The 23,213-nt window shown below is 54.3% G+C and overlaps 8 protein-coding genes across 8 annotated transcripts; 5 read left to right on the top strand and 3 right to left on the bottom strand.

Annotated features, from left to right (window-relative positions):
- Positions 1–233: 233 nt before the first annotated feature.
- Positions 234–2,519, top strand: UMAG_11817 (uncharacterized protein; the record flags this gene model as incomplete). Its single annotated transcript, XM_011389793.1, has 1 exon — positions 234–2,519. The coding sequence occupies one exon, from the start codon at positions 234–236 to the stop codon at positions 2,517–2,519; it is 2,286 nt and encodes a 761-aa protein (XP_011388095.1).
- Positions 2,520–4,962: 2,443 nt separating this feature from the next.
- On the top strand, positions 4,963–6,699 carry UMAG_01476 (uncharacterized protein; the record flags this gene model as incomplete). Its single annotated transcript, XM_011389232.1, has 1 exon — positions 4,963–6,699. One exon carries the CDS (start codon positions 4,963–4,965, stop codon positions 6,697–6,699), a length of 1,737 nt encoding a protein of 578 aa, XP_011387534.1.
- A 163-nt stretch (positions 6,700–6,862) lies between these two features.
- Positions 6,863–8,136, bottom strand: UMAG_01475 (uncharacterized protein; the record flags this gene model as incomplete). The annotated part of the gene is made up of 3 exons (XM_011389231.1): positions 6,863–6,916; positions 7,012–7,963; positions 8,057–8,136. The coding sequence occupies 3 exons, from the start codon at positions 8,134–8,136 to the stop codon at positions 6,863–6,865; spliced, it is 1,086 nt and encodes a 361-aa protein (XP_011387533.1).
- Positions 8,137–8,935: 799 nt separating this feature from the next.
- UMAG_11816 (uncharacterized protein) lies at positions 8,936–12,171 on the top strand (the record flags this gene model as incomplete). Its single annotated transcript, XM_011389792.1, has 2 exons — positions 8,936–9,052; positions 9,145–12,171. The coding sequence occupies 2 exons, from the start codon at positions 8,936–8,938 to the stop codon at positions 12,169–12,171; spliced, it is 3,144 nt and encodes a 1,047-aa protein (XP_011388094.1).
- A 593-nt stretch (positions 12,172–12,764) lies between these two features.
- UMAG_11815 (uncharacterized protein) lies at positions 12,765–14,519 on the top strand (the record flags this gene model as incomplete). The annotated part of the gene is made up of 1 exon (XM_011389791.1): positions 12,765–14,519. The coding sequence occupies one exon, from the start codon at positions 12,765–12,767 to the stop codon at positions 14,517–14,519; it is 1,755 nt and encodes a 584-aa protein (XP_011388093.1).
- Positions 14,520–14,817: 298 nt separating this feature from the next.
- On the bottom strand, positions 14,818–17,922 carry UMAG_12141 (uncharacterized protein; the record flags this gene model as incomplete). The annotated part of the gene is made up of 1 exon (XM_011389819.1): positions 14,818–17,922. One exon carries the CDS (start codon positions 17,920–17,922, stop codon positions 14,818–14,820), a length of 3,105 nt encoding a protein of 1,034 aa, XP_011388121.1.
- Positions 17,923–19,070: 1,148 nt separating this feature from the next.
- UMAG_15040 (putative arginyl-tRNA synthetase) lies at positions 19,071–20,984 on the top strand (the record flags this gene model as incomplete). Its single annotated transcript, XM_011389840.1, has 1 exon — positions 19,071–20,984. The coding sequence occupies one exon, from the start codon at positions 19,071–19,073 to the stop codon at positions 20,982–20,984; it is 1,914 nt and encodes a 637-aa protein (XP_011388142.1).
- Positions 20,985–21,183: 199 nt separating this feature from the next.
- UMAG_11663 (uncharacterized protein) lies at positions 21,184–23,196 on the bottom strand (the record flags this gene model as incomplete). The annotated part of the gene is made up of 1 exon (XM_011389758.1): positions 21,184–23,196. One exon carries the CDS (start codon positions 23,194–23,196, stop codon positions 21,184–21,186), a length of 2,013 nt encoding a protein of 670 aa, XP_011388060.1.
- Between the last annotated feature and the right edge of the window lie 17 nt (positions 23,197–23,213).

Genomic DNA, 23,213 nt, shown 5'->3' with positions numbered 1-23,213 from the left:
CATGCGCAAGACCCTGATTTCTCACAGCGTCTCGCCACCTTGCACATTCACCATATCGCTCGATACTCTCCCTTCGCTGCATCGATCACTTGAAGCTCGAGCAAATAGCTCCTGACTGCGCTCAATCAGCTACGCGCTGCACCCACGTCTTCACCCTGCGAATTCGCATTCAAAATCGACAAGGTCTCGAAAGAATCAAACCTCATCTCCACCGGTGGAAGAAGCGAGAAACCATGCAACAGCAGTACCTCTGTTTAGCGTGTTCATCAACCATCCCAGCAAATGTCAAGCCTGCTTCAGTGTACGTACACGGATGCTGCTCACGCTCCGTATGCAGTACCTGCTTGACTTCGAACCCGAGACTGGTAACGTTCTGTCCGATATGCGAGGATGCCACTGCTGCGTTTCGCAAGGGTCCGAGAAACGACGTTACGCGAAAGGGCGATGTGCTGTTTGATGTTCAAGCTCTGCTTGATAGAGAGCAAGCGAAAGAGCAAGAGCGTATTCCACCACCGCCATATAGCGAGTCGAAAGGGGAAGAGGATGTCTCTGGAAAGTTTGTAGTGGAAGAGGACACGGAGAGCGAGCAAGAAAAAGTGAAACCGACCGGAAAACAACCCTCGCTGTTGACGAGACAAGCATCAAAGAGTTGTGCTGGCGCAGAAGTCGACGTTTCTGCCCATCCCGCCGACGCTCTCACCGCGGACGATTCAGAGTCGAGCTCTAAGCTCATTTCGCACCGACGAAAAGTTGATCCTCACAACACCACTGGCGCGTCCTCTTGTACCTCCAGCTCGACTGCCCGCGATAACGGTGCAACACGACAATACTATCTAGGCAAAACAGACACGCTCCAATCCATTGCCATCCGTTTCTGCATCTCGAGCAATGAACTCTGCCTTCTCAATTCGTTGCCTCGTGCGGTTCTGTCCACGTCTCCACACCTGCTTCACACTCGATCGTTCATCCTGCTGCCGTCGCACGCTGTGGAAAAACAGCTAGCGACCAATCCGGGCCTGGAACAGTCACTACAGGGACCACCGCGAAAGTCGGCAAACGAAAAGACAATCGCGGCAAGGAGAACGGCCGAAGCCAAGTTCAGAGCGACGCTGGCGAAACGTGCGGGCGAGACGCCAGCGGATGAAAGAGCAGCCAAGGCGTATGTCGGGCTGGCGGAGGACGAGATGCGCTGGGTGGATTTTGGTGAAGGTTTGGATGAGCTAGGATTGTCGGTTGGATGTGAAGCCAATGCGCGGACAGGGAGGGATGACAACGAGATGTGGGAGGCGCAACAGGACACAGCCAGACGCTGTCGGTTCGATGCGATACTCAAGCATGCGTTGGGCAAGTGGGAGATGGACAGTGATTGGGAGCGTGCTCAACGGGCGCAGGGATTGGATCCATCGATCATCTCGAATCCTCCCACCGCTTCAGCATCTTCGGGCTTTGAGTCTGAATCGAACAGCAAAACGAGCCATTACTGGTTCACCCGTGCGCTTCACTCGCACCAGCCAGGTGAGTCGAGCTCCTCCCCTCGCCGCAATCCACGTCACGTCGTATCCCTGTCGAGCTCAGTCAAATTGCCCACTTTGCTCAAAAAGTCGTTCGAAGGCGCGCATAAAGCACCGATCAACGTGGCACGGTACAGCTCTACCGGACGATACCTGCTCACCGGCTCCACGGATCGTACCGTGAAACTATGGAATGTTGGCTCGCCGGCTCACGACTCGCAACCCATTTCGACGTATACAGAGCACAACTACGCTGTACATGCGCTGGACGTGTGCGCAGACAATTCGCGCTTCGTTTCGGCAGGACTAGACAAATCGCTGTACGTATGGGACGTCTCCGCTTCCAGCGTGGTGAGGAGGTTTAGCGGGCATAGCGGCAAGATTAACGATGTGAGATTTGCAGGCAATGACGGAGATGGAAGTGTTATCGTAGCTGCTGGGTGGGACGGCGTGGTAAGGGTATACGATCTAAGGGCTCAAGGATCGTGGAAGCCTATCATGGAGCTCAGAGAAGCCACAGACGCTATCACTTCTCTCAGCGTTTCACAAGCCAAGATCTATTCTGGTTGCGTCGACGGCGTCGTCCGAACTTACGACGTTCGAGCGGGCCAGCTGAAAAGCGACACTTTCCCTGCAGCGGTGACTAGTATCGCTCCGTCGAAATTGGAAACGTCGATGCTGGTGGCAACACTCGATTCCACTCTGAGGCTGTTGGACACAAGAGACGGAACGTTATTACAAAGTTACCAGGGTCATCAGCACCAAGAGTATAGATGTAGAGCGGTCTTTGGGGCTGACGAAGAGGGAATAGTGATAGGAGATGAGCGCGGAAGATTGGTCGGATGGGATATGGTCAGTGGCGAAAGTGTGCGCGTGGGGGCCAAGGAGGGCGAAGAGGCAAGGCGTAGGCCGGTCCTGTGGGTTGAGTTCCATCCGCAGGATCCGGGTGAGATGGTCAGTGCTGGCGCTGATGGTGTGGTTAGGGTTTGGAGCACCGCGTCGGGTTAAGAGCTAGCATTCACGATTGCTGTTACGCGAGATGGACAGATTGCAGTGTGAGTGGTGCAACACACTCGCGCGTTCAAAAGCTTGTGCGTGCGGCGAAAGCAGTAAAGGTCTAGATGGAAACACTTGTTTGGTGTTGTCGTCGCGTGATCTCGATGCATCTAGAACTGTGATGTTCATTTGATTGACCGGCGTGTCTGCCGAGACGAAGCGGGGCTCCTCCTTTGTCACACATTCATGATTGACACGCTTGATTGGCTTTTCAGCGTTGCGGGCGAAGATGGCGTGCGTCTCGTGTATTTAGGTTTGGCGTGGGAGCAGGTCACACGATCTGGCGTGGGGACGGAAGGTTTAACGCGGAACACGAGTGCGCACTAGCTGACGGTCTCGGTCGCATTCACGATTCCACCTTGCGTGTTGGCATTCGTGATTCGCGATGGTTGCTGAACAGCAGTTGCGCCGATAATTCTTCCGCGCTACATCAACATCGGCATCATGCCGAGGGGTGCGTTGTTCTCCACATTACAGTCGTGAGTCGACATAGTCAACCGCCTGTCACCTGTGACTTTGGCAGACAATCGAGTTCACTGGCAAGACATCCCGATCGTAGTCTCGATTGCGTGACCCACGCGATCCTCCGATTTCGCTTAGAAAGCGGAAGCGAGAGGAAGCCTTGTGACGTAGCAAAATTCGTGATTTACGATTCTTTTCGGGTGGCGACGGTAAGCGAAGGACCAAGTTCGGTGCAACTCCTGTGCACGCGCACCAAAGAAAACAAAACCCTCGGCTCGGCTCTGTAGTCTGCCGCCTGCACATCGTCGCACAGCGCTGGAATTCGACGTCGCGTGTCGTGCTGCTCTTGGTTGGCAGATCGCTCGTCAACACCGATGCCATGTGCCCCAGTTGGCCCAAATGAAAGTGCGATGCAGAACGGTACGGTAGACGCCTGGTAAGTCATTGTAAATGTCCAATTCGAGTTGAGAACAGGCTTGGTAACTGAAACAGAGAGTTTGCATAGCGAAACGAAAAATTTGCTCTTCCATGCAAGCACAGGTTCTTCGGAGGATTTTCGGGGAGATAGACAGGCTCGCTTATTACCTTCACCGGCGCACTCTTTCTAGACCAAGCTTGCTCGGACAATCGTGAATCTTTCACCTAAGTGTGGCTTGAAGGCGCAGAGTCGAATCGGAACGAACCTTGTGGTAGAGTCGCTGCAAACTTTCTCGTTCCATGCAACCGCGCCTTCTGGATTTCATTTGGCGATTCTTTGCGGAGACCATCGCCAATGGGTGGTGTCCAGTATTATGCCGTCACCTTGCGAGTGTAAGCGTGTTGTTGCTTTGTGTGATTGGTTGCGTCTATGGTAGCCACAGGGATGTGTTCAAAACAAGGCGTGAACCCACCAAATTCAAATCCGGTGGACGACTCCTTACAGTATCGAAGCTACTCTTGACAGGACCGGAGTTCGGCACATGTTGTTGTCGCTCGCCGGTTGACACATCTACACTTACATGTCACTGTCTAGGCATGCTCAGAGTGGTCAAGAGAGTGTGTTGCTATGAACTCGCCACATGGGTCATCCGAAGCTGATGGTGAGGCGAGGAGGAATTCTAAGCGGACGCTCGCTTAGCGCTGGTTTGGCTGCGCGGTTTGTGTGGCTTAAGCCGAACATGCTCCAGAGTGACAATTTGCCAGAGACAATCACAATTGAACAAAGTTACGTTACAATTTTGGAGCTGTCTGTAACTTTGGCTAAAAGTCCGCCTGTCCATTACAGCGTTCCCCGGAGAGAGAGGGTGAGACGTAAATGCGCCTCTAGTTAACTTATCATGATTCTTTTCTCTCTCTCCTTCTCTCTCGCTCCCTCTCTGTCCCCCACGCCGCATACCGGTACGTGGTTTTGCGCTGGGTTCGGTTATCCCGTTATGAAGGCATCAAGTGACATTACTTGCTTACCCATGCACTCGCCATTCATGACTGGGCTGCAGCACCTCTTTGTGAACTCCGAGTGTGGTATGCAATAGCATCATCGAGCCGCAACTCTCGCCAGCCACCCACCGCTCCCCGCCTTTTATGCCCCCGATCGTGCGTTAATCAAGCACACGAGGCACTAGCTCACTCTTCCACGCCTTTGGCTAAGAGAGCAGCTTCACTCGGCGCTCGGCTCACGCTGCTTCTCCGCTTCTACACCCTTGAACATTGACACACTCTGATTTCCATCCTCGGAAACAAGTGATGCCGTACAGTATATAACTTCTCATCGCAGTCTGTTTGCTTCTAGCACACCACCTTAATTCCCCCTCAGCTTTTTTGTTCCTCCCTTTCCAACTCTCTTCGCGTTTCGTTGGCGCACCTCTCCGGTCTTGCATTCTTTGACCGTTCCCCTCTTGACTCTTGGTGCCTGCAAGTAAGACCGAGCTCTCAATAGAGCATCTAGTGGACCAACATGGCTGGAGCAGTGCCAGCAGCTTCTCCAGGCGGTGTCACCGTCGGAGAGACCAAGCTCTGGTCTCAAGCTAATGTCCGCCCGATCTTCTTCTGTGCCCTCGCCGTCATCGGTGCCATCCTGTACGGTTACGATGGTACCTATTTCACCGGTATTCTCGAGATGGACCGCTTCAAGCGCGATTTCGGTGTCATCAACCCAGATAATGGCCAGTACGAGATTCCTTCCAACGACCAGTCGCTCTACGCTTCCATCGTACAAGCCGGTGAAGTGGTTGGCTCCCTCCTCGCTGCTCCCCTGGGTGACTACGTCGGTCGACGAGGTGGTTTCTTTGGTGCTTGTACTCTTGTTGCCCTTGGCGTTGTCCTGCAACTCGTCACGGTTGGTTCCAAGGCACTCCTCACGCTCGGTCGAGGTGTGCTGGGTGCCGGTGTCGGTGTCATCTCCAACTGCACCCCCCTCTACCTCTCCGAAATTGCTCCCACTGCCATCCGCGGTGCCATCGTCTCGTCTTGGCAGCTCATGCTCGCCATTGGCCAAGTCATCGGCGCCTGCATCGCTCAGGGAACCAAGGACATTGACTCGACGTGGTCGTACCGCATCCCGATCATTTTCAATCTCTTTTTTGTAGCTGTTCTTGTCGCGGCTCAGTTCATCATTCCCGAGTCGCCACGATGGCTCATCCAGAAGAACCGCGACGAAAAGGCGCTCGCCGCCCTCAAGCGTGTCAACAAGGGACAGAAAGACGATGTGCGCGACAAGGTCATTGCTCTCGAGTACAATGCTTTTCGGCAGGCCCGCGCCGACGAGCTCGAGCTTTCCGGTGAAGGCGGCTGGAAATCACTTATGCACGGCGTCGAGCTGCGCAAGTTTGCCTGCGTTCTGGGTATTCTGATTGGCCAGCAGATTGGAGGTGTACAATTTATCTTTTCGTACACTGTCACCTTTATGACGGCCGTCGGACTCAAGGACGCTTTCATTATCACGATCATTGTCGATGTCATTGAGGTGGTCGGTGTCCTGTGCTCGTTCCTTCTGGTCAACCGCTTTGGCCGCCGACCGTTGATCCTATGGACCTCGGTGCCCATGTTTATCTCTCTCTTTGTCGTGGCTGGTATCGGCACCAAGGGTCTTCCTCCGCGCGGCGAGTCGCTTCCTTGGCCAGGCGTCATCAGCGTCACCGAGGGTCGCACCATCGCTGCTATGATCTGCATCTATGTGTTTTTCTTCAACCTGGCTTGGGGACCTCTGGCTTGGGTCGTCGCTTCCGAGCTGGCTGTCGGCAAGAACCGCAGCAAGATCATGTCGGTTGGCACGGCTTGCTTCTGGATCATTGCATGGGCTGTCACCTTCACGTTGCCTTACCTCTTCTACAACGCCGGACTTGGTGCTCAGATTGGTTGGATCTACGGTGTCGGTACGCTGATTGCTATGACATTTGTCTACTTTTACATTCCCGAGACGTTTGGTCGCTCGCTCGAAGAGATCAACGAGATGCTCGAGGCGCGCGTCCCAACGCGCAAGTGGACCACCTACATGACGCAGCAGGAACGTGTGCTCGTCGACCAGAGCCGACATTTGGACGACGACTCGGCGCTCGGCACCAAGCCAAGTAATGTTTCATTGACTGCGTCGAATGCGGATGACAAGAAGCTCGATGCTAAAGATGGCTCTGGCGCACCTTCTCAGGATCGAAACCCAACGCGATTGGGGACTTCTGATGTGGATAGTGTCTAGTCTGGCCTGATGACAATTTCGGATGGCCAAACCAATGTATTCTTAGGTATGCTTAACCATTGATTTTCCAAGATAAGAACGTGGGACTCAAGCGGGTATGAGTGCGTGTTTGGAAAGTTTGGTGTTAGAGCACAAACGGCGAGAGGTGCGCTGCGCGCCAATGCTAGTCAGAGTTGAGGTCGGCGGCGAAGCTTGCGAGGGATGATTTAAAGGCTTTCTGCGAGGTGCGGTAGGGAAGGATAAGGAAGATGTGAGTGTCAAGATTCGTGATTGGTGTGGAGGGGAAAGATGGAGGTTGATGTGTGGGCTTACAGTTTGTGCTGGAGGATGGTCTTGGCTGTCGTCTGAGTCGGAGAGGGGAATTTTACGGGAGATTTTCTTGAACGAGGAGTGGTGTTGCAAGTTGGTGGATTGAGATGATGAATTTTGGGCGTTGTTGGCGTTGGTGAGGGTGTGAGTTGGGCCACGTCGAGTGCTGCTTTGCCGGCGCGCGCTGTGCAAGACTTGATTTTCTTGCAATGCGGCCAGCTCGTCTGCAAACTCTCGTTGCGCTCGTATCTTCTTGGCCTGCTCCAGAGACCCTTTGCCTGTCATACCTAGGTCTTTCAGCACACCTTGGACGATGTTGCACTGGCCACGAAGATCGGACTCCGAAACACCAGCGTCGAGGTATAGCTTCTTCCACTGCTTGCGTACTCCGCATTCCGTAACGAGCTTTTTCAGTCGTGCGAGACGTTGCTCGGCTTCACCGCTGCCGGCTTTGCTGGATGAAGCGGTGGCGTTTCGCTTCGTCGATGCTGCTGATTTCGAGGTGGTCCTTCTGGCTTTCTTGCGCAACTGCGGCGCGTCGTCTTCCAGCTCGCTGAATTCTTGGCTCATGTAGCCACTTTCTGGTCTTGCAGTGCCAGAAGCAGCAGCAGCAGCAGCAGCAGCAGCAGCAATGGCAGCAATGACCTTGTCAGGCTCGGCATCGTGTTTCGTGTTGTCTTGTTCGACGTCAGACGAGGGCTGATTGCGTTTCGATCCGACATTAGCAGACCGGTCTCGATCGTCCTCGGTTCTCAAAGAGGATTTCGGCTTGGAAAATACGTCGGCTTTGACATCGGAATGTGTATGAGGTACATAGTCGTCTCGAACGTCGAACTCGGCGCTCACAATTTCGTTCTGCTCCTCGATGATGCGGTAAAGCTTCTTTTTTATGCAATTCAGATCGACGCCAAAATGGTCGGTGAGGATTTCTCGTATTTTGCGCTTGGTATGCTGTCTGTCGATGCAAGATCGAACAAGAAAGATTGAGTACGGGGACGAGAATCACGAATGGTGCGATAGGACGCAGGGGATGGAGCAAGAAGCTTACCCGACACTGACTGTCTCATAAGCCTTGACAAGGATCAAGCGGACTTGTTCCACCAGCTCGCTATCGGATGGCAACGACATGTCTGACATGCGCACCTGCGGATGAATGTGATACTAGTTCCAACCACACTTGCTTGAAGCTGAGAGAAAGATGGTGGATGGCAAGATTGAGCTTGTTGCACAGAGCAGAGCAAGTTGCCAAGATCCGACCAAAACGTGAAAAGTCGTGAGTGTGGCAGCTTCAGCTTTCTACGCAGCTTGAAAGCGCAAATTCACGATTGCGATGTTCAATCAAGGGTCCAAAAAAGTCACGAGTCCCAGAGTCGTGAGTAGAACCAAATTCCAATTCCATCCACGATTGCAGACATACGACGTGAGACGTGAGCCAAGTTTCGCTACACTCGTGACTCACTCTACTCACGACTTTCGCCAGTCGCGTCGCGCTCGTTGAACGTGTTAACATTTCGAAAATGCGAGCGAACCAGAACCACTCACGACTCACACTCACGACTCACGACTCACGACTCACGGCTCACGGCTCACGGCTCACGGCTCGTGACTGACAACCAACACCTCGTGCCTCGTGCCTCGTGCCTCGTTCCTCGTTCCGAAATTCGTGATTCACAATTCGTACCATCAGCTTCACGATTTGTAATTCGTGAATGTCATCCGGGACGAATCGTCATCACCACGTCCTTCTGCAACCGCCTATACCCTTAGCAGTCACCCTTTCATCGCACTCCATCTTTCCGCTAGGCTATCACCGATCCTATCCACCTCATTGCACCCGCGCCACAGCACTTCTGCTACTTGCATCATCACGCGAGCTTACGACGACTACCACCGTCTGCTCTAGGTCCTCGTGAGACGCGAACCCATCATGTCAAGCGCGCGCACATCCAGCGGCTCAAGGCCGCCCGTGGTACCAGCCACTCCGGTCGGTCGGTCGATGCGCAAAAGGAACCATCTCAATCTCAGCGCAAAGGCTTTCGACAAGGTGAGTACTGCAGTCACCTGAGAAAGTACCTATACATGATCCCAATCTGACCTATATCCTCTTTATTTTTTGTCGGCGACTGCGCATTTCAGATGTCGAAACGTCTCTCATCAGTCGAAAAGTCGACAGGTCAATCCGTAATGGCATCCTGGCGTACCTCGGATGCCAACGAGCCCTTGGCTGCCGCCTCAAATCGCATAGAAGGAATTCCCGAGTTGGGAGAAGGTGGACATCGCACAACAGCGTCCTACGTCATTGGCGAAGCGGATGACAATGCTACCAACGCGCCCGAGCAAAAGTCGACAACAGAATACCATCTCCGTCGTTTCGGAAAGGTTCCTGTCTCGAGAGGCCTCACGCAGGGAGCGGGCAAAGGTCCCGATGGAGCTGCTCTCGCTGCTGCCGCAGCTAAATCTCTGAAAGGAAAAGGGATCGCCCCCGTCGACTCATTCCTCAACGAAGGAAGCTTCGTCTTCAATCCGCTCAACAGAAGAGTGCCGCAGCCTACACCACGCAAAGCAAAGACACGCACCGTCTCGTCGGCCAACAACGCTGCTTCTTCCCGTGCTGCATCAGGAACCGTGACGTCAATGACTGGAGCCGTTGCAACAGAAGCACGAGCACCTTCGCAAAGGTATCACCCGCAGTCTGAACAGGCTGGATCGTCCAATCAGCTTCCAGCATTGTCGACAGCTGCGGCTCCAACAGTACGCCAAGCTGCGCCCCAATCGGACTCGGCTACTACAGCAACAGCAACAGCAACAGCAGACAGCGACGACTTGGCCTTTGTTGCGCTCACACTCGTAGACCGAGACTTGCAAGAGGCGCTCATCCTAGAGGATCTTCTCTATGTGCTCTTGGGCATCGAAGGCCAGTACATTGCCTACGCATCCACCTACGATCCGGAAAACGTGGCACATCGTCTGCGAGGCGCTCAATTCACCATCGACCCGGCGCTTGATGCTCCGCTTCGTGACCTCGTCGATCGCATCCTTCCGCTTGCCACCGACTACACCGCCATCTACGCCTTTATCGAGACTGACTCTGGCCTCGAGTTCGGCACCGTGAATCATGCCCTTTGCGCTGCTATCCGCGACCTGCTGCATGACTATGAGCTTCTCGTGGTGCAGCTCGAGCATCAAATGGCTTCTTCCACCTCGTTCAGCCTGCAGAAGTTGTTCATGTGGGTTCAGGAGACTGCACGTACTCTCGCCGTGGTCCGCGCATTGACCGATGAGATCGTCGGCATCTCGCACGCCGATCTCTTTGATGAAGACGATGACGACGACGACTCTTCGGACGGCGACGGTGGGTCAGAGATCAGCGGTACCTCGGCACTGGAACGCGAGCGTCGTGCGCTGCTTGGGCTCGATGACCCCGACGATCAAGGTGTCGAAGGTGGTATCGCTAAAGGTGGCGAGGTACTCTCGATGCTCTGGGACCGTATCACGCGGATGAGCGGCGATCCGAAAGCTCGCACGCTTTTCACCACGCTCTTCCAGCGCGCATCTCAGCCGTACGCACAGACACTCATCAAGTGGATCACCACTGGCGACCTTTCGGACACGTACGAAGAGTTTATGGTTATGGAAGATGCTAAAGTCACTCGCGCTGCTCTCGAGTCAGACCCGACCGACGAGTACTGGGAAACACGCTATACGTTGCGCGACGAAACCACTTTGGCGAAGCGCGAACGTCAACGTCAGCTCGGACTCGATCTAGATGCCGAGCTGGAAGACGAAGAGGAGAACCCCAGAGGTATCCTCACGGGTGGTGCCAAGATTCCGTCGTTTCTCGAGCCGTGGAAGCACAAGATCCTGTTGGCCGGAAAGTACCTCAATGTGATTCGCGAATGTGGGCTTGAAGTGCCGCCCGACCCAGATAAGGTAGAAACTGGCAGCGACGTTGGTGCCAAATTACGCACATCGGCAGCGTCGAGCTTGACGGTGGTTATGAACGACGAATCCTTCTTCCGCCGTATCGAGGGCGCTTACCAACGTGCCAATTCGGCGCTGCTCAAGCTTCTACTCGGTGATCAGCAAATTCTCGAGCGTCTGCGATCGCTTAAGCACTTTTTCTTCTTCTCCGAGTCGGACTTCCTCTCGTCGTTCTTGGAACAGTCGGCACATGAGCTGGTGAAAAAGGTCTCCCCTAGCAAGACCAGGGAAACAGTGCAGCAGCGGTTGCAAACGCACCTCGGTGCAGTTCTAGGCTCGAGCAGCACCGTTGGGTTTGAGGATCCGTTCCGCGAAGACGTGCGCATCGTACTGGCCTCCGAGGGAGCTTACGATCAGCTCAAACGCATTGCTGAGACCAAAGGCGGGATCGAGGCCACCAAGCTCGCACAGGCGAATGCAGCTGCAGCGGCAGCGGCAGCGTCTGCCGCCGGATCCTCTGCTAAGGAGACGTTGGTATCGGCCGTGACGCTTTTGCAATTCGACGTAGCTGTCAAGTTTCCCGTGTCGCTGGTGATCAGTCGGAAAAACATCCTTCGATACCAGTTCGTCTCTCGCGGACTGTTGCATCTCAAGACGCTGGAGCGATCGCTCTCAGAGTTGTGGCTGGATCACTCTTCGAACCCGCTGTGGAAGCAGCGTACACACCCGGCGTTGGAGAAATGGAAGCAGAAGCTGTTCATGCTTCGTTGGAGAATGGCGTTCTTCGTCCAGCAACTGCTAGCGTTTCAGATGATGGAGGTAGTCGAACCGAACTACCTGGAACTGCAACGCAAACTGAGCAACGTCAAGACGGTGGATCAGCTGATGAAGGATCACTTTGCGTTTCTCAACACGACTCGCAAAGAGTTGATGTTTACCGATCTGCGCTACCTGGAACTGCACTCGCAGCTGACAAATGTGATCAGTGTGTTTGTAGAAAACCGGACGCGGTTTCAGGATCAGATGCGGTTGGAGACGCAGAGGTGGAAGGAGGCCGGTGGCGACAAGCGATCGGTCCCGGAACCGGCACTGCAGGAGGCGACAGTGGAATTCGTCGCCAAGTTTCACAAACATTGGGACAAGTATGCAAAAACATACAAGGACGTAGTGAACCTGCTGAGTACAACGGACAACCCAGCTGCTCTGCCGCTGGCGTACAGGTTTCAGAGCTCGAATTTGTAACTGTCGAGTCATCCAGCCACGGCGCTTTGGCTAATGCGAACCAAGGACGAATTCGGACAGGCATTCTGTGATTGGTAGCTGAACCCTGAATCACGACACGAATCACGAATTGACCAAAGTTAACTTCACCGTGTCAAGTCGTCAGTGTGCGAAAACACATTCGTGATTCCGGGTGGACTAGACGCTTGTGATGCAACCCGTACGTGACTCATGACTGGTTGGAGCTACATTCACGATTCACGATTCACGATTCGTGATTCGTGATTCGTGATTCGTGATACGCGTGATTCGTGATTCACGACTTTATTCGTGATTCGTGATTCAGGCGCGACGTGGGACGTTTCGTTTTGGTGGGAGCGATGAGTGATTCAGACTCAGATTTTGGGAAGTGCGGCGTGTTCCGCCTATCAGATAACGGCCACGCGGCGCCGGCGTTGGATCGGCGTATTTCTCCACCCACGCTTATGGTCGCCAACCGCATCTATACGGCGTCGTCTCTCGTGTTGAATGTGAGTCTCTCATCACTTGACTACCACCGTCTCAGCGTGGCTCCAGTTGGTACCTCGCTAATCGGTGATAGAGATGTCAGAGTCATGTCCGACCTACTACCTCGTACGACGTTGCCAGCAGAGATCCTAGCCTACATAATCGAACTCGTCATCATCACCTCCACGCCTTCTCCGCGCACGATCGCGCCCGCTTCCGCCGCAAACACCTCTTGTTTCACCACACCTCTCGCGTCATCCTCCACTTCTGACTGGTGCTCGACATCGTCGCTCCTGCTCGTCTCGAAATTCTTCTTTTCCGTTGCACATCCATTGTTGCTTCGCACACTCACGCTCGACTCGACGCGCGCCGGACTCGCCTTCTTCCGATCAGAAACCGCGGACAAATGGCTGAACAAAGTGCAGAACGGCTGGTTCGGCAATGTCTCAGCATTGCAGAGACACGCTGGCACAAGCATCGATCCGGTCGAGTGGAGATTGCGTCAAGCAGCATGGTATGAAGAGTGTCCGGGTGGGTTCGTTGTTGGACATGCCTATGCGTCCAGAAACAAGGCCAAGAAGACGAGCGAGCGCGCAGAAAGGGAGAGAAAGTATCGAAGTGTCAGTGTGTACTGGGCCGAAGAAGAGCTGCTCGAAGAGGTCAGTGATCCTGATCGAAGCAGTAGCAGCGAGAGCGACGATGCGACCGACCAGGATCAACCGGTCCCACTGTGGCAACAGTCGAGCGCGATGGCACGATCCTTGCCATCTCACACAACGACGAGCTTCGGATATCGTCCAACGACGCCACGTCCATCGACACTCAGGCGATCATCACATCAAGCATCGTCGACGAGCTGGGATGCGAGCCATAGTCATCCGCATGAGCCTGCATGGCAGACCTTGTATTCACGTCCGCGCCGATCGTCTCCCGGAAGAAGCAGGAGTCAAGCCAGCTCCTGTGCAATGAATGGTACAGGTTCAAGTCAGGGCGGCACTGAAAGTCCCATCGGTCCTTCAGAGGGTGATTTGGATCCTTGGGATATGCAAGATGCTCAGGAACGATTGACTGCCTTAGCAAATGCTTCGTCTGATCACCAAGACGCTGTGACAAGTGGCGATTCCTTGCAGTCGAGCGTCGTCAACATCGCGCTCGATTCACCGCCACCCATGTCTGCATCACCGACTTGGTTCACTTTGCACAATCACGCTCGTCGCCGAGAAATCTACGCCTATCACATCTGCACAGCCACACTGGAAGCTTTTATCCAACCACTCCTATCGTCGATCCGCACACTACGCCTGATCACGCTCACCTTGTACCCGGGGCATCTGCTGGATGACGACAAGCTGGAACACATGCTGCGTCGCATCCTGTCTGCGTCTGAATCGCCCCGCCTCGAGACGCTGCTGATTCGGATCGTGTTCGATGCCGCCACTGCTGGGTCGAGGACGCGACGATTTGAACGCACAAAGACGATCGCTGGCGCGGTAAATCGGATCGGCGACGAGCGCGTGAGGGTGATGCTCGTCAATGCGAGCGTGGGTGAGGGTGAACTGGTCGAAAGTCGATCAGACCAAGCTGATGAAATCTGGAGTCCCATTAGTCGCAAAGCGATCACCTCAACAAAGGAAGGTTGGTGGTCCAGGGTTCTTCAGCAAAACCATTACACCGCACAGCAAGAGCAAACACAACTCTCTTCGACGCCAAACTCGACCAACCTTACCGTTCCAGAAGAGCACCAACACCAATTCAACAATTGGAGCATGTTCTTCCCTCCGCACCGACATGCAGACCCAACGCACTTGGTCAATTTGATCCACCACTCCGATCCGTGGCCGGACTGTCCTAGTCCGGTATGACCTTTTGCAAACGCATTTTCCTCTCAATGAACGATGCAGCCACTGAGCACTTACACCGCATCAATCTGGCTGTGAGGACAGATTTACTCACATGTCAAAGCGAGAAAGTTGAACGAAAAACATCATCACTCACAACTGTAGGACACAAATGCACGTGAATAGAGCGAGTGCCTCGGTGCGTGTTCCACAGACTGACACAGGCAGAAAGCACCTTGCCCGACATGAACGACGATGAACGACATTGAGACATGGAAAACGGCATATTGTATGCCATGACCTCACTCACGACTACGATCAATCAAGCTAACGGGTTCCGAGCAGGCATCCCGAATCCGGTCAGGAAAGCAGCCGCTCCCCCCGCATTACCCTTGCTAGGTCCCTTGATAGGCGATAGTTCGAGCGGGATATCAAAGTTAGGCGCCAGCCCACCTGCGTCACTCCACTGCATCGCTCCTGCCGCGCCGCCGCCTCCCAGCAACTTGCGTTTTTTCTTCTTGCCCACACCAGCATCTGTCGCGCCGTTTGCTGTGCAAGCGACCATCGGTTTGAGACCACCGGTAAGTTTCGACTTCTGCGCGAGTGGTGCCACAAGGTTGGTGCGATCGCGTCCGAACTTGGAACCAAGCACACTTGAGTCGAGCAGTGCGCCATCATCGTCCTCGCTCTCTTGTGCAGTGCGTTTCGTGGATCGGATGATGGGCGTCGCTGACGGATCGGCGGTTTGATCGTCGTATTCGATCGGCATGGACGCTTTGTTCCTGCGTGCACCTGCGCCTATGCCGGAGCTCAATTTGGTACTGCCTCGCTTGGTCGCTGCCGTACTGCTCGATTTTGGCTTGCTTGCTCTGCCCTTTCGCTTCGCGCCATCGTCAGCATCCAGGTCCGACTCTTCAGACGAGTCAGTGATGGCCACATCGTCACGCCAGTTCTTGCTCGACTTTGTCTTGGATGTCGCAGCGGCGGGTTTCGTTGTCGGCTTGACTGCATTCTTAGTTGCTGCGGAAGCAGTCTTGCCCGAAATCCGGGCGAATGGCACAAGAGGATCACTCGTCTTGCTAGCGCTCGCGCTGCTTGCTTTGTGAGCAGTCGTAGTCGTGGTCGCAGCAGTAAACCGTTGATAGACTTCCTCGGCTTCGGAGGGCGGTTCGAGCTCGGATGCGCCCTGCATGGGCTTCTTCTTCCTGGCATAGACCGGCGAGGAAGGTGGCAGCATGTGAGCAGCAGCAGCGGCGGCGGTGGCGGTGGCGGCGCTCGAGACAAGCGATTTGGTCGACTTGAATGGTTTCGGTGCTTCTGCGGCCTTGGCGATGGGAGCAGCTGCTGCAGAAGAAAGCTCTTCTACCTGAGCCATCAGCTGCCTTCGCTCCGCTTTCCACTTCTTACGCGTTTCAGCCATCATGGCATCTCGTTCGTTGAGAGTCTCTATCTCGGCTTGTGCCTCTTCAAGCTGCTTTTTGAGAGCTTTCATCTCACTCTTGTCACTAGTATGCCCCGTTGAGCGTTGTGAATGGCGCGCGTCTTCCAGCTCATCCTCCAACCTCTGGTTTTCGGATTGCAAGTCGTGCAACGCAGCAGACTTGACGCCGAGCCGTTTCTTGAGACGTGCTCCGTCACGAAGTGCCGCCTTGACGTGCAAAGCCAGCAGATCAGCGCGTTTCTTCTCGAGCATGAGACGGATGCGGAGTTCATCCTTCTGACCTTCGAGCTCTGCCTCTGTGGCGTGATATCTGCCTTCATGATACGTGGCCTCGTTCTTGGCATGCTGCAACGCGACGTCGATCAGCCACGCTTGTCGGCGCTGCGCGAGTAGCTTCCATGCACGGTCGTCGGCTTCGATCTTGTACTGGTTGAGGCGCACCTGCAGCTCGTTGCGTGCACGGGCTTCGCGTTCGCTAGCAGCACCGTGTGTGGCTTTAAGTGTGGCAATCTGCTCCTGTAGCCCGGTGCATTCGGATGCCCAGCCTTCTGTTTCCTCCTTTGCCGAGGCAAGAGCGTCTTGCGCAGCAGCCAGATCGAGTGAGAGCGCCGTGGCCTTCTTGCGCAGCTCGCCAAGCTCCATGGTTTGAATGCGATCTGTGCGTGCGGAAGGGTCGAAGCGGTTGTACGCGGCGGCAAGCGAGACCGTGGAAGTATCATCGACAGCGGCAGACTGGACAGAGTTGCTGGAAGCAAGTGCAATGTGCCCGTTGGCGAGCGAGGAAAGATGCGCGAGTTTGCGGCTTGAGACGCTTGGGCCGACATGGGGACTCATACGTGGTGTTGTGGCCGCTGCTGCCGCTACTGTTTTCACTCGGTTGGGTAGTGGAGTCGATTCGATGGGTGTTTTGGCCAGGACATCTTTGGCAGATGCAGCTAGACCTCCGCGCGCAGTGGTATCCCCGGATGTGTCAGCAGCAGCAGCAACAGCATCCTCGTTCACATTGTTATGCCGCAGAGCTGGCAATGGACGCGATTCGCGGCGCGGATCAGCACGCGAAGCACGGTTGAAAGGATCAAGCTCGCCGTCGAGATACTTGCTAAAGTCATACGCGGTGCCTGCACTAGCTGCACCGACGGGTTGATCGCGCCCGTTGCGACGATTGGCGGTACCAAAGATGGAAGCTTGCGACGCGATTGAGCTATCGGAGGGGGCAGTAGCAGCAGCAGCAGCAGCAGCAGCGTCGGCGGCATCAATCGTTGACGGTGCAACACTTTGTGCATTTGACTGCGTAGACTGTAGAGCTGTCGATCTGGGCAGCACAGTAGAATGTACGAGACTGGGCATTTGCGGGTTCTCGACGTCGATGTTAGCGAGAAGGGGGTTGAGTGCGGCATCGCGACGTCCCGGAACAAGCTGGGCAGTGCTGTCTCCACTGTTATCCGCAAGTAGCGATCTGTTTGCTTTGGAGGATGATGCTGATGCCGAAGCCGTAGCAGCTAGTGCCTGACGCGATGCTCTAGCCTGAGACACGCCGAGGGGCGTCTCGTCGCCCGCCTCTTGACGGACCCTTTGGAGGGCGCCGTTGGTGAGCGAGCTACGCGCTGCACGCGCGCGCTGATTATCGTCGCTGGATTCATCCATACGGATGGTGCGTACCGGAGCTGTGGGCCGCGGAAGCGAGCTTGGCACTTGGGCAAGGCTGGTAGCGGGGAAGGAGGCGGCAAAAGCAGCACGGTTGGCGCTTGGGCGCGTGACAGAACGCTGCTCCTTGGAGACGGCGGCCATCTGATCAAGACTGGGGAAATCGGAAGCGGCCGTATGTGGTACAGGTGTTGATGGCTCAATCCGCGATGAGGTCGACGGTGTGGAAGAGACGATTCTGCTAGTCTCTTGTGGTTGGGATGTCACCGGAGCCTCGGATGGCACGACGCTGCCCTTGCGCGGTGATCTGCGTACCTGAGGTGGTGTACGTTGGACGACCATGGTGGATGGCTAATAAGACAGGGTAGCGGAGGTGGATGCTTTGCTTGTCAGATGGTGCTAGACGGTTTTATAATTGTGTGATGGCCAATGGCGTTGTTGGAGTCCAAGGTTGAACGTTAGCGAGTCTGGGGTATGATCCGGGCTATCTGATGGGTAGATGGCAACGGCTGCGACTCTAATCCTGTCGTGGATGGTGGTAATGATGATGATGATGATGATGATGATGATGATGATGATGATGATGATGATGATGATGATGATGATGATGGCGATGATGGCAGGAGGGAGCGCTTGGTCGCAGCTCAAGCCTGTAACAGAGCTGACTGTACGACAGGGTCGTGTTCTGACGTGTGTGTTGTGTTGTACGAGACTCACAGTCGCGAGTCAGTTAATCGAATCGTGACATTAGTCAATCAAGTCACGAGTCAGTCGCTTCTCGCTTCCTTTATTGCACCGGTTTTTGTGACGGCATTAATTCGTGATTCTCTCGATTTTTCGAATTTCTCACACGGAAATTGTCCATTTCGACATCGTGTTGTGCTCTCCATTCACGATGGAATGTGACGCGTACGAAAACGAACAAAGCAGCCAGATCACGTGAGTTCTTTTTTGATTTTGAAATCGGGTGGGGACTCGCCAATCGGTTCACGTCAGTGCATCGGCGATGAGTCATACTCACGACCCACACTCGTGACTCGTGACTCTCGTGACTCGTGACTGATGAGAAGAAGAGGCAAAAAAATTTGGAGCAAACTCACGACTCGTCATTCGTGACTGTCAAAGTTGCACGAGCCTCGCTAAGTTGATGCAGACACTCGTGACTAGCCTGGACAGTGTGCTGCTACCTTACGACGATCACCCTCCTTTCAGTCGACATCCGCCACCGACGTCTGACTCGACTTTGACATTCCTCTCTTCCTCACGCATCTACATATATACGACAGACACAACTGCACTCGCCGTTACTCGGGCGTTTCTCTGGCACCATTATCGCATTCATCCCTCGACGACTGGCTTCTACCTTACCGCGCTTCCGTGCCCGTAGTTTTGCTTCTTGCTTAGTAGCATCACGAGTCTCTCTTAGATATACCTTCAACAAGCCAGCTTTAACAGCCAACACCACCTCTTATTGCTTCTCAACCTCCACCATGGCTTCTGCGGACGTCGCCCTCGTGCCCTCGCCGGCATCCTTTAACGGCGCTCCTTTCCTCTCTGAGCTGCCCCAGATGCCCAACTTGGCAGGCACCGACACCAAACGAGCCCCCCTCGACAGCTTCCGTATCGCCATCGCACAGCATGTCTCCTCATCGCTCGGGGTCGACATCGATGCCGCTCTCGCTGCAGTTGGAACGGGCAAAGTAGGCGACTACACTGTTGCTGTGCCTCGATTCAGGCTTCCTGGTAAGCCACAGGAGATCTCGGAGAAAGCCGCCGCTGCCTTCCAACCCAACGAGTTCCTCTCCAAGGTCGAGGCCAAGGGTCCCTTCCTCCACTACTTTTTGAACGACAAGACCATGATCAAGCTCACCCTGCAGACGGTTCACGTCATGACTCACGGCTATGGCGCCCCTCGTGACGACAATGGCAACACCCAGCCAAGCTACGGTACCAACCGGGATGGTGAGGGCAAAAACATCATCGTTGAGTTTTCATCGCCCAACATCGCTAAGCCTTTCCACGCCGGTCACTTGCGATCAACCATCATTGGTGCTTTCCTCTCCAACCTGTACAAGGCCAATGCATGGAACGTGCAAAAGTACAACTACCTCGGCGACTGGGGCAAGCAATTCGGTCTTCTTGCTGTCGGCTGGAAAATGTTTGGTGACGAGCAAAAGCTGCAAGATGATGCTGTTAACACACTTTTCGATGTCTATGTACGAATCAACCATCTGGCCAGCGTAAAAGAGGACGGCAAGGGTGAAGCCATTCATGACGAGGCTCGACGATACTTTAAGGGTATGGAAGACGGCGATGAAGAGTGTCTTGCTCTCTGGCAAAAATTCCGCGACCTTTCCATCAAGAAGTACATCGAAGTGTACGACCGACTCAACATTCAATTTGATGTCTACTCGGGAGAGTCGCAGGTCAAGAAGGAGAACATCGCCAGGTCGCTCGAACAGCTGCGAACGTGCGATTTTGTCACTCGCGAAGATAATGGTGCTACATTGGCCGACTTGACTCAATACAAACTCGAGAAGGCGGTGATCGAGCGAAAAGATGGTACTCCGCTCTATATCACCCGAGACATTGCCGAAGCCGCCCAACGATTCGACAAGTCCTTCGACGGTAACGGTTTTGACAAGATGATCTACGTTGTTGCCTCTCAACAGGACCTGCATCTGGCGCAGTTCTTCAAAGTGCTTGAGCTGATGGGCTACCCATGGGCGCAAAAGGAGACCTCCCGTTTGCAGCATATCAACTTCGGCATGATCTTGGGCATGTCAACGCGAAAGGGAACCGTTGTTTTCCTCGACAACATCCTAGATGAGACGCGAGACAAGATGCACGAGGTCATGAAGGCCAACGAAGCCAAATACGCGCAAGTGGAGGACCCGGAAAGGACCGCCGATATCGTCGGTATGACCGCCGTCAAGATCCAAGATATGTCGTCGAAGCGTATCAACAACTACAACTTTGACTGGAGTCGCATGCTCAGCTTTGAAGGTGACACGGGTCCTTATTTGCAGTACAACCACGTACGTCTCTGCTCGGTTGAGCGTAAGGCCAAGGACTCGGACGGTCTTGAGCTAGCCACCGCCGATCTGGACTTGTCGAGCATCAACCTGGACCTCATCTCGGAGCCCAAGGCTAGGGACTTGGTCATGCTCATCGCTCAATGGCCCGATACCGTCAAAGCCGCGATGAAGGACCATCAACCATCGACCATCGTCACGTACGCGTTCAGGTTGACGCATCTCATCTCGAGCTGCTGGGAGTTTTTGTTGGTCAAAGGCCAAGAGAAGGATTTGGCGCTGGCTCGACTATTTGTCTTCCGTTGCTGCAAGGACGTCCTTGGTTCGGCTCTGCGTTTGCTTACCATTACTCCATTGGAACGTATGTGAGCTTTGCTCTCCTTAGATCTGTCTAGTGCCGTCACCTTTTACATGCGCGTCCTTCAGAATGCAATTTTGGCTTCGAAACACGAATTATCTGCATGGTAACTTAGATGGATGGATGGATGATGATTGAACAAGTGTGCGATGCGACTGAGCATCCAACGTGCAATGATGACAAAGAAAGGCACGAAAGAAGAGAAGTCTTTCAGGATGACATCGAGGAAGGCAGTAGCGCTTCCAATCGTTGGTCTAGCTTGACCAACTGTGCCCACCGCGATGCAACTGACGCGTTGGATCTCGACAAGGTCTCCAAGAACGTGGCTAGAGATTCATCCAATTGCGACAACAATGCGCTTGCTGCTGTCGCGGTGTGAGAACGCGTTCGAAGGCGAGATTCCAGCGAAGAGATGTAGCATTTTGCAGTGGAGGATAGAATGAGTGCAAGGAATCGAGTCGATGTGCCGATCTCTGGCTCAGCCTCGCTAGCGTTGCAGAAGAGTAGACGACTCGCAAGGCGTATCACTTTGATGGTGATGCTGAGTTGATCCATGTGGTCCAAGGTGAGGTGGGATAGCCAACTGCGGAAGATCCAATCGATCGAGACGTCCAAGAACCTTGCGCTGCCACCGAGGCTCTTGAACGGCAGTGGTGGGCAAAGATCGTCTGCGAGCATCATGTATGCTGAGCAAGTGACGTCGACCAATGCTCGACCTAAACGCGTGCTCGCTGGTGGCAGCGGGAGATATGACCAGGTGGACAAAATCGACTCGGAAACCAAGCGAAACAGCGCCTCCATCCGACGTCTGCCACAGTCGTTTCGATCGTCGATCGATGCTGTATTCTTGATCTCGCTTGGTGCGATCAAAGGTGGAGCAAGAAGCGGTTCAGAAGGGTCGCGGTATGCGATACGATGGGTGGTCAATAGGATCAGCTGTCGAAGAGAACCAATGGAATGATAGAGAAGCGCAGGTGCGTATTCTGCATCGTGAACATAGGTGAGGTTGACGTGCAAGCCACGTTCCAGTAGGCTGCCGATGCCGGTGCGGATGAGCATCTTGCCGACGACGTTCTCTCGCCTCCGAACGGCAGAGGGATCCGCTTCGACCATATCTTCTGTTACATGTTCTGATCGACTGGGTCGTGAGAGTAGTCGGTGAACCAGCCAACTCCCTTGCAATCTGAATCGCGGTTGTGGATGCTCCAATAATGTCAACAACGCAGGCACCACCAACGGCCAAGCGTCCACCCAATCCGATTCCACTTCCAGCTGCAAATGATCCAAACACCAAGCCAGCACGTTCACGCATCCCAAAGCTTCATTTCGATCGTCGCATGCCTCCCCTGTTCCAAAGCTCGCCTCCAGGCCGACCTTCTCGAGCACTTCGTTCGACAGCTGAGCACCAAATTTTCGTGGTACCAGATTCGAGGCATCCCCGTCTTCACCCGCACTTTGAAAACGATGCTGGCCCAAGTTTGTATCCAAAGGCGAGATGAATTGGGATCCTGCTGCAGGAGGATTCTTGCGACCCGTCTGCGGGTTGACGGAACTGATGGATGCGGAAGAGGAGGATGCGGCCTCGCGAATGATGGGCTTGATGTAATCTGACAGCAGGGCTGGCGCGATGGCGGAGGTTGAAGGTGGATGCTGCGAATGCAAGCCCGAGAGGATAACACGAGCTTGAGTCGATGATGCTTCGCTGATCCAGCCGTCTTGGTGCGGTGCTGTGGGAGGCGCAGTAGATCCAGGGTCGATGAATGTGGGAGACAGAGGAAGATAACGTGCGACAGCGCAAACTACGTGGCCAAGTACGAGGTGTACGGTCTGTGAGGTTGCGCCAGACGCAGATGATGCGTTGCTTTTGTTGAGCTGCTGCAGTGATTCAGATAGTTGGGCCAAGAGGGAGGGAACTCTCTGCTCTTTCCATCGCAACAAGGCTGGATACTGCTGTTCGGAATGTGTCCATACTTGACCGTCGCCTCTGCCGAAAAGTGTGGGTACGGCAAGAAGCTGTGAAAGGGTGAATAGACGGCTGAGTACATCGAAAAGACCATTATCGATGCTTGCTTGTGCTTTTAGAGGGAGCTCTGTCAGGCCAAATTGATAGCAGCAATTTGTCGTGGTGCTATTCGGCGGCACAAGCAGAGAAAGGTTGGTGCTCGGCAGGTTAAGAACGCCAGAGTCGCCGGTAAATCCGATTGGCCTGGGGAGAATCACCATGGGTGGACCATAAGCCA

Source organism: Mycosarcoma maydis, chromosome 3, assembly GCF_000328475.2.
Source record: "Mycosarcoma maydis chromosome 3, whole genome shotgun sequence".
NCBI lineage: Eukaryota > Fungi > Basidiomycota > Ustilaginomycetes > Ustilaginales > Mycosarcoma > Mycosarcoma maydis.
The sequence above is the reverse complement of the archived record's forward strand: the minus strand, read 5'-3'. Positions and strand labels throughout refer to the sequence as shown.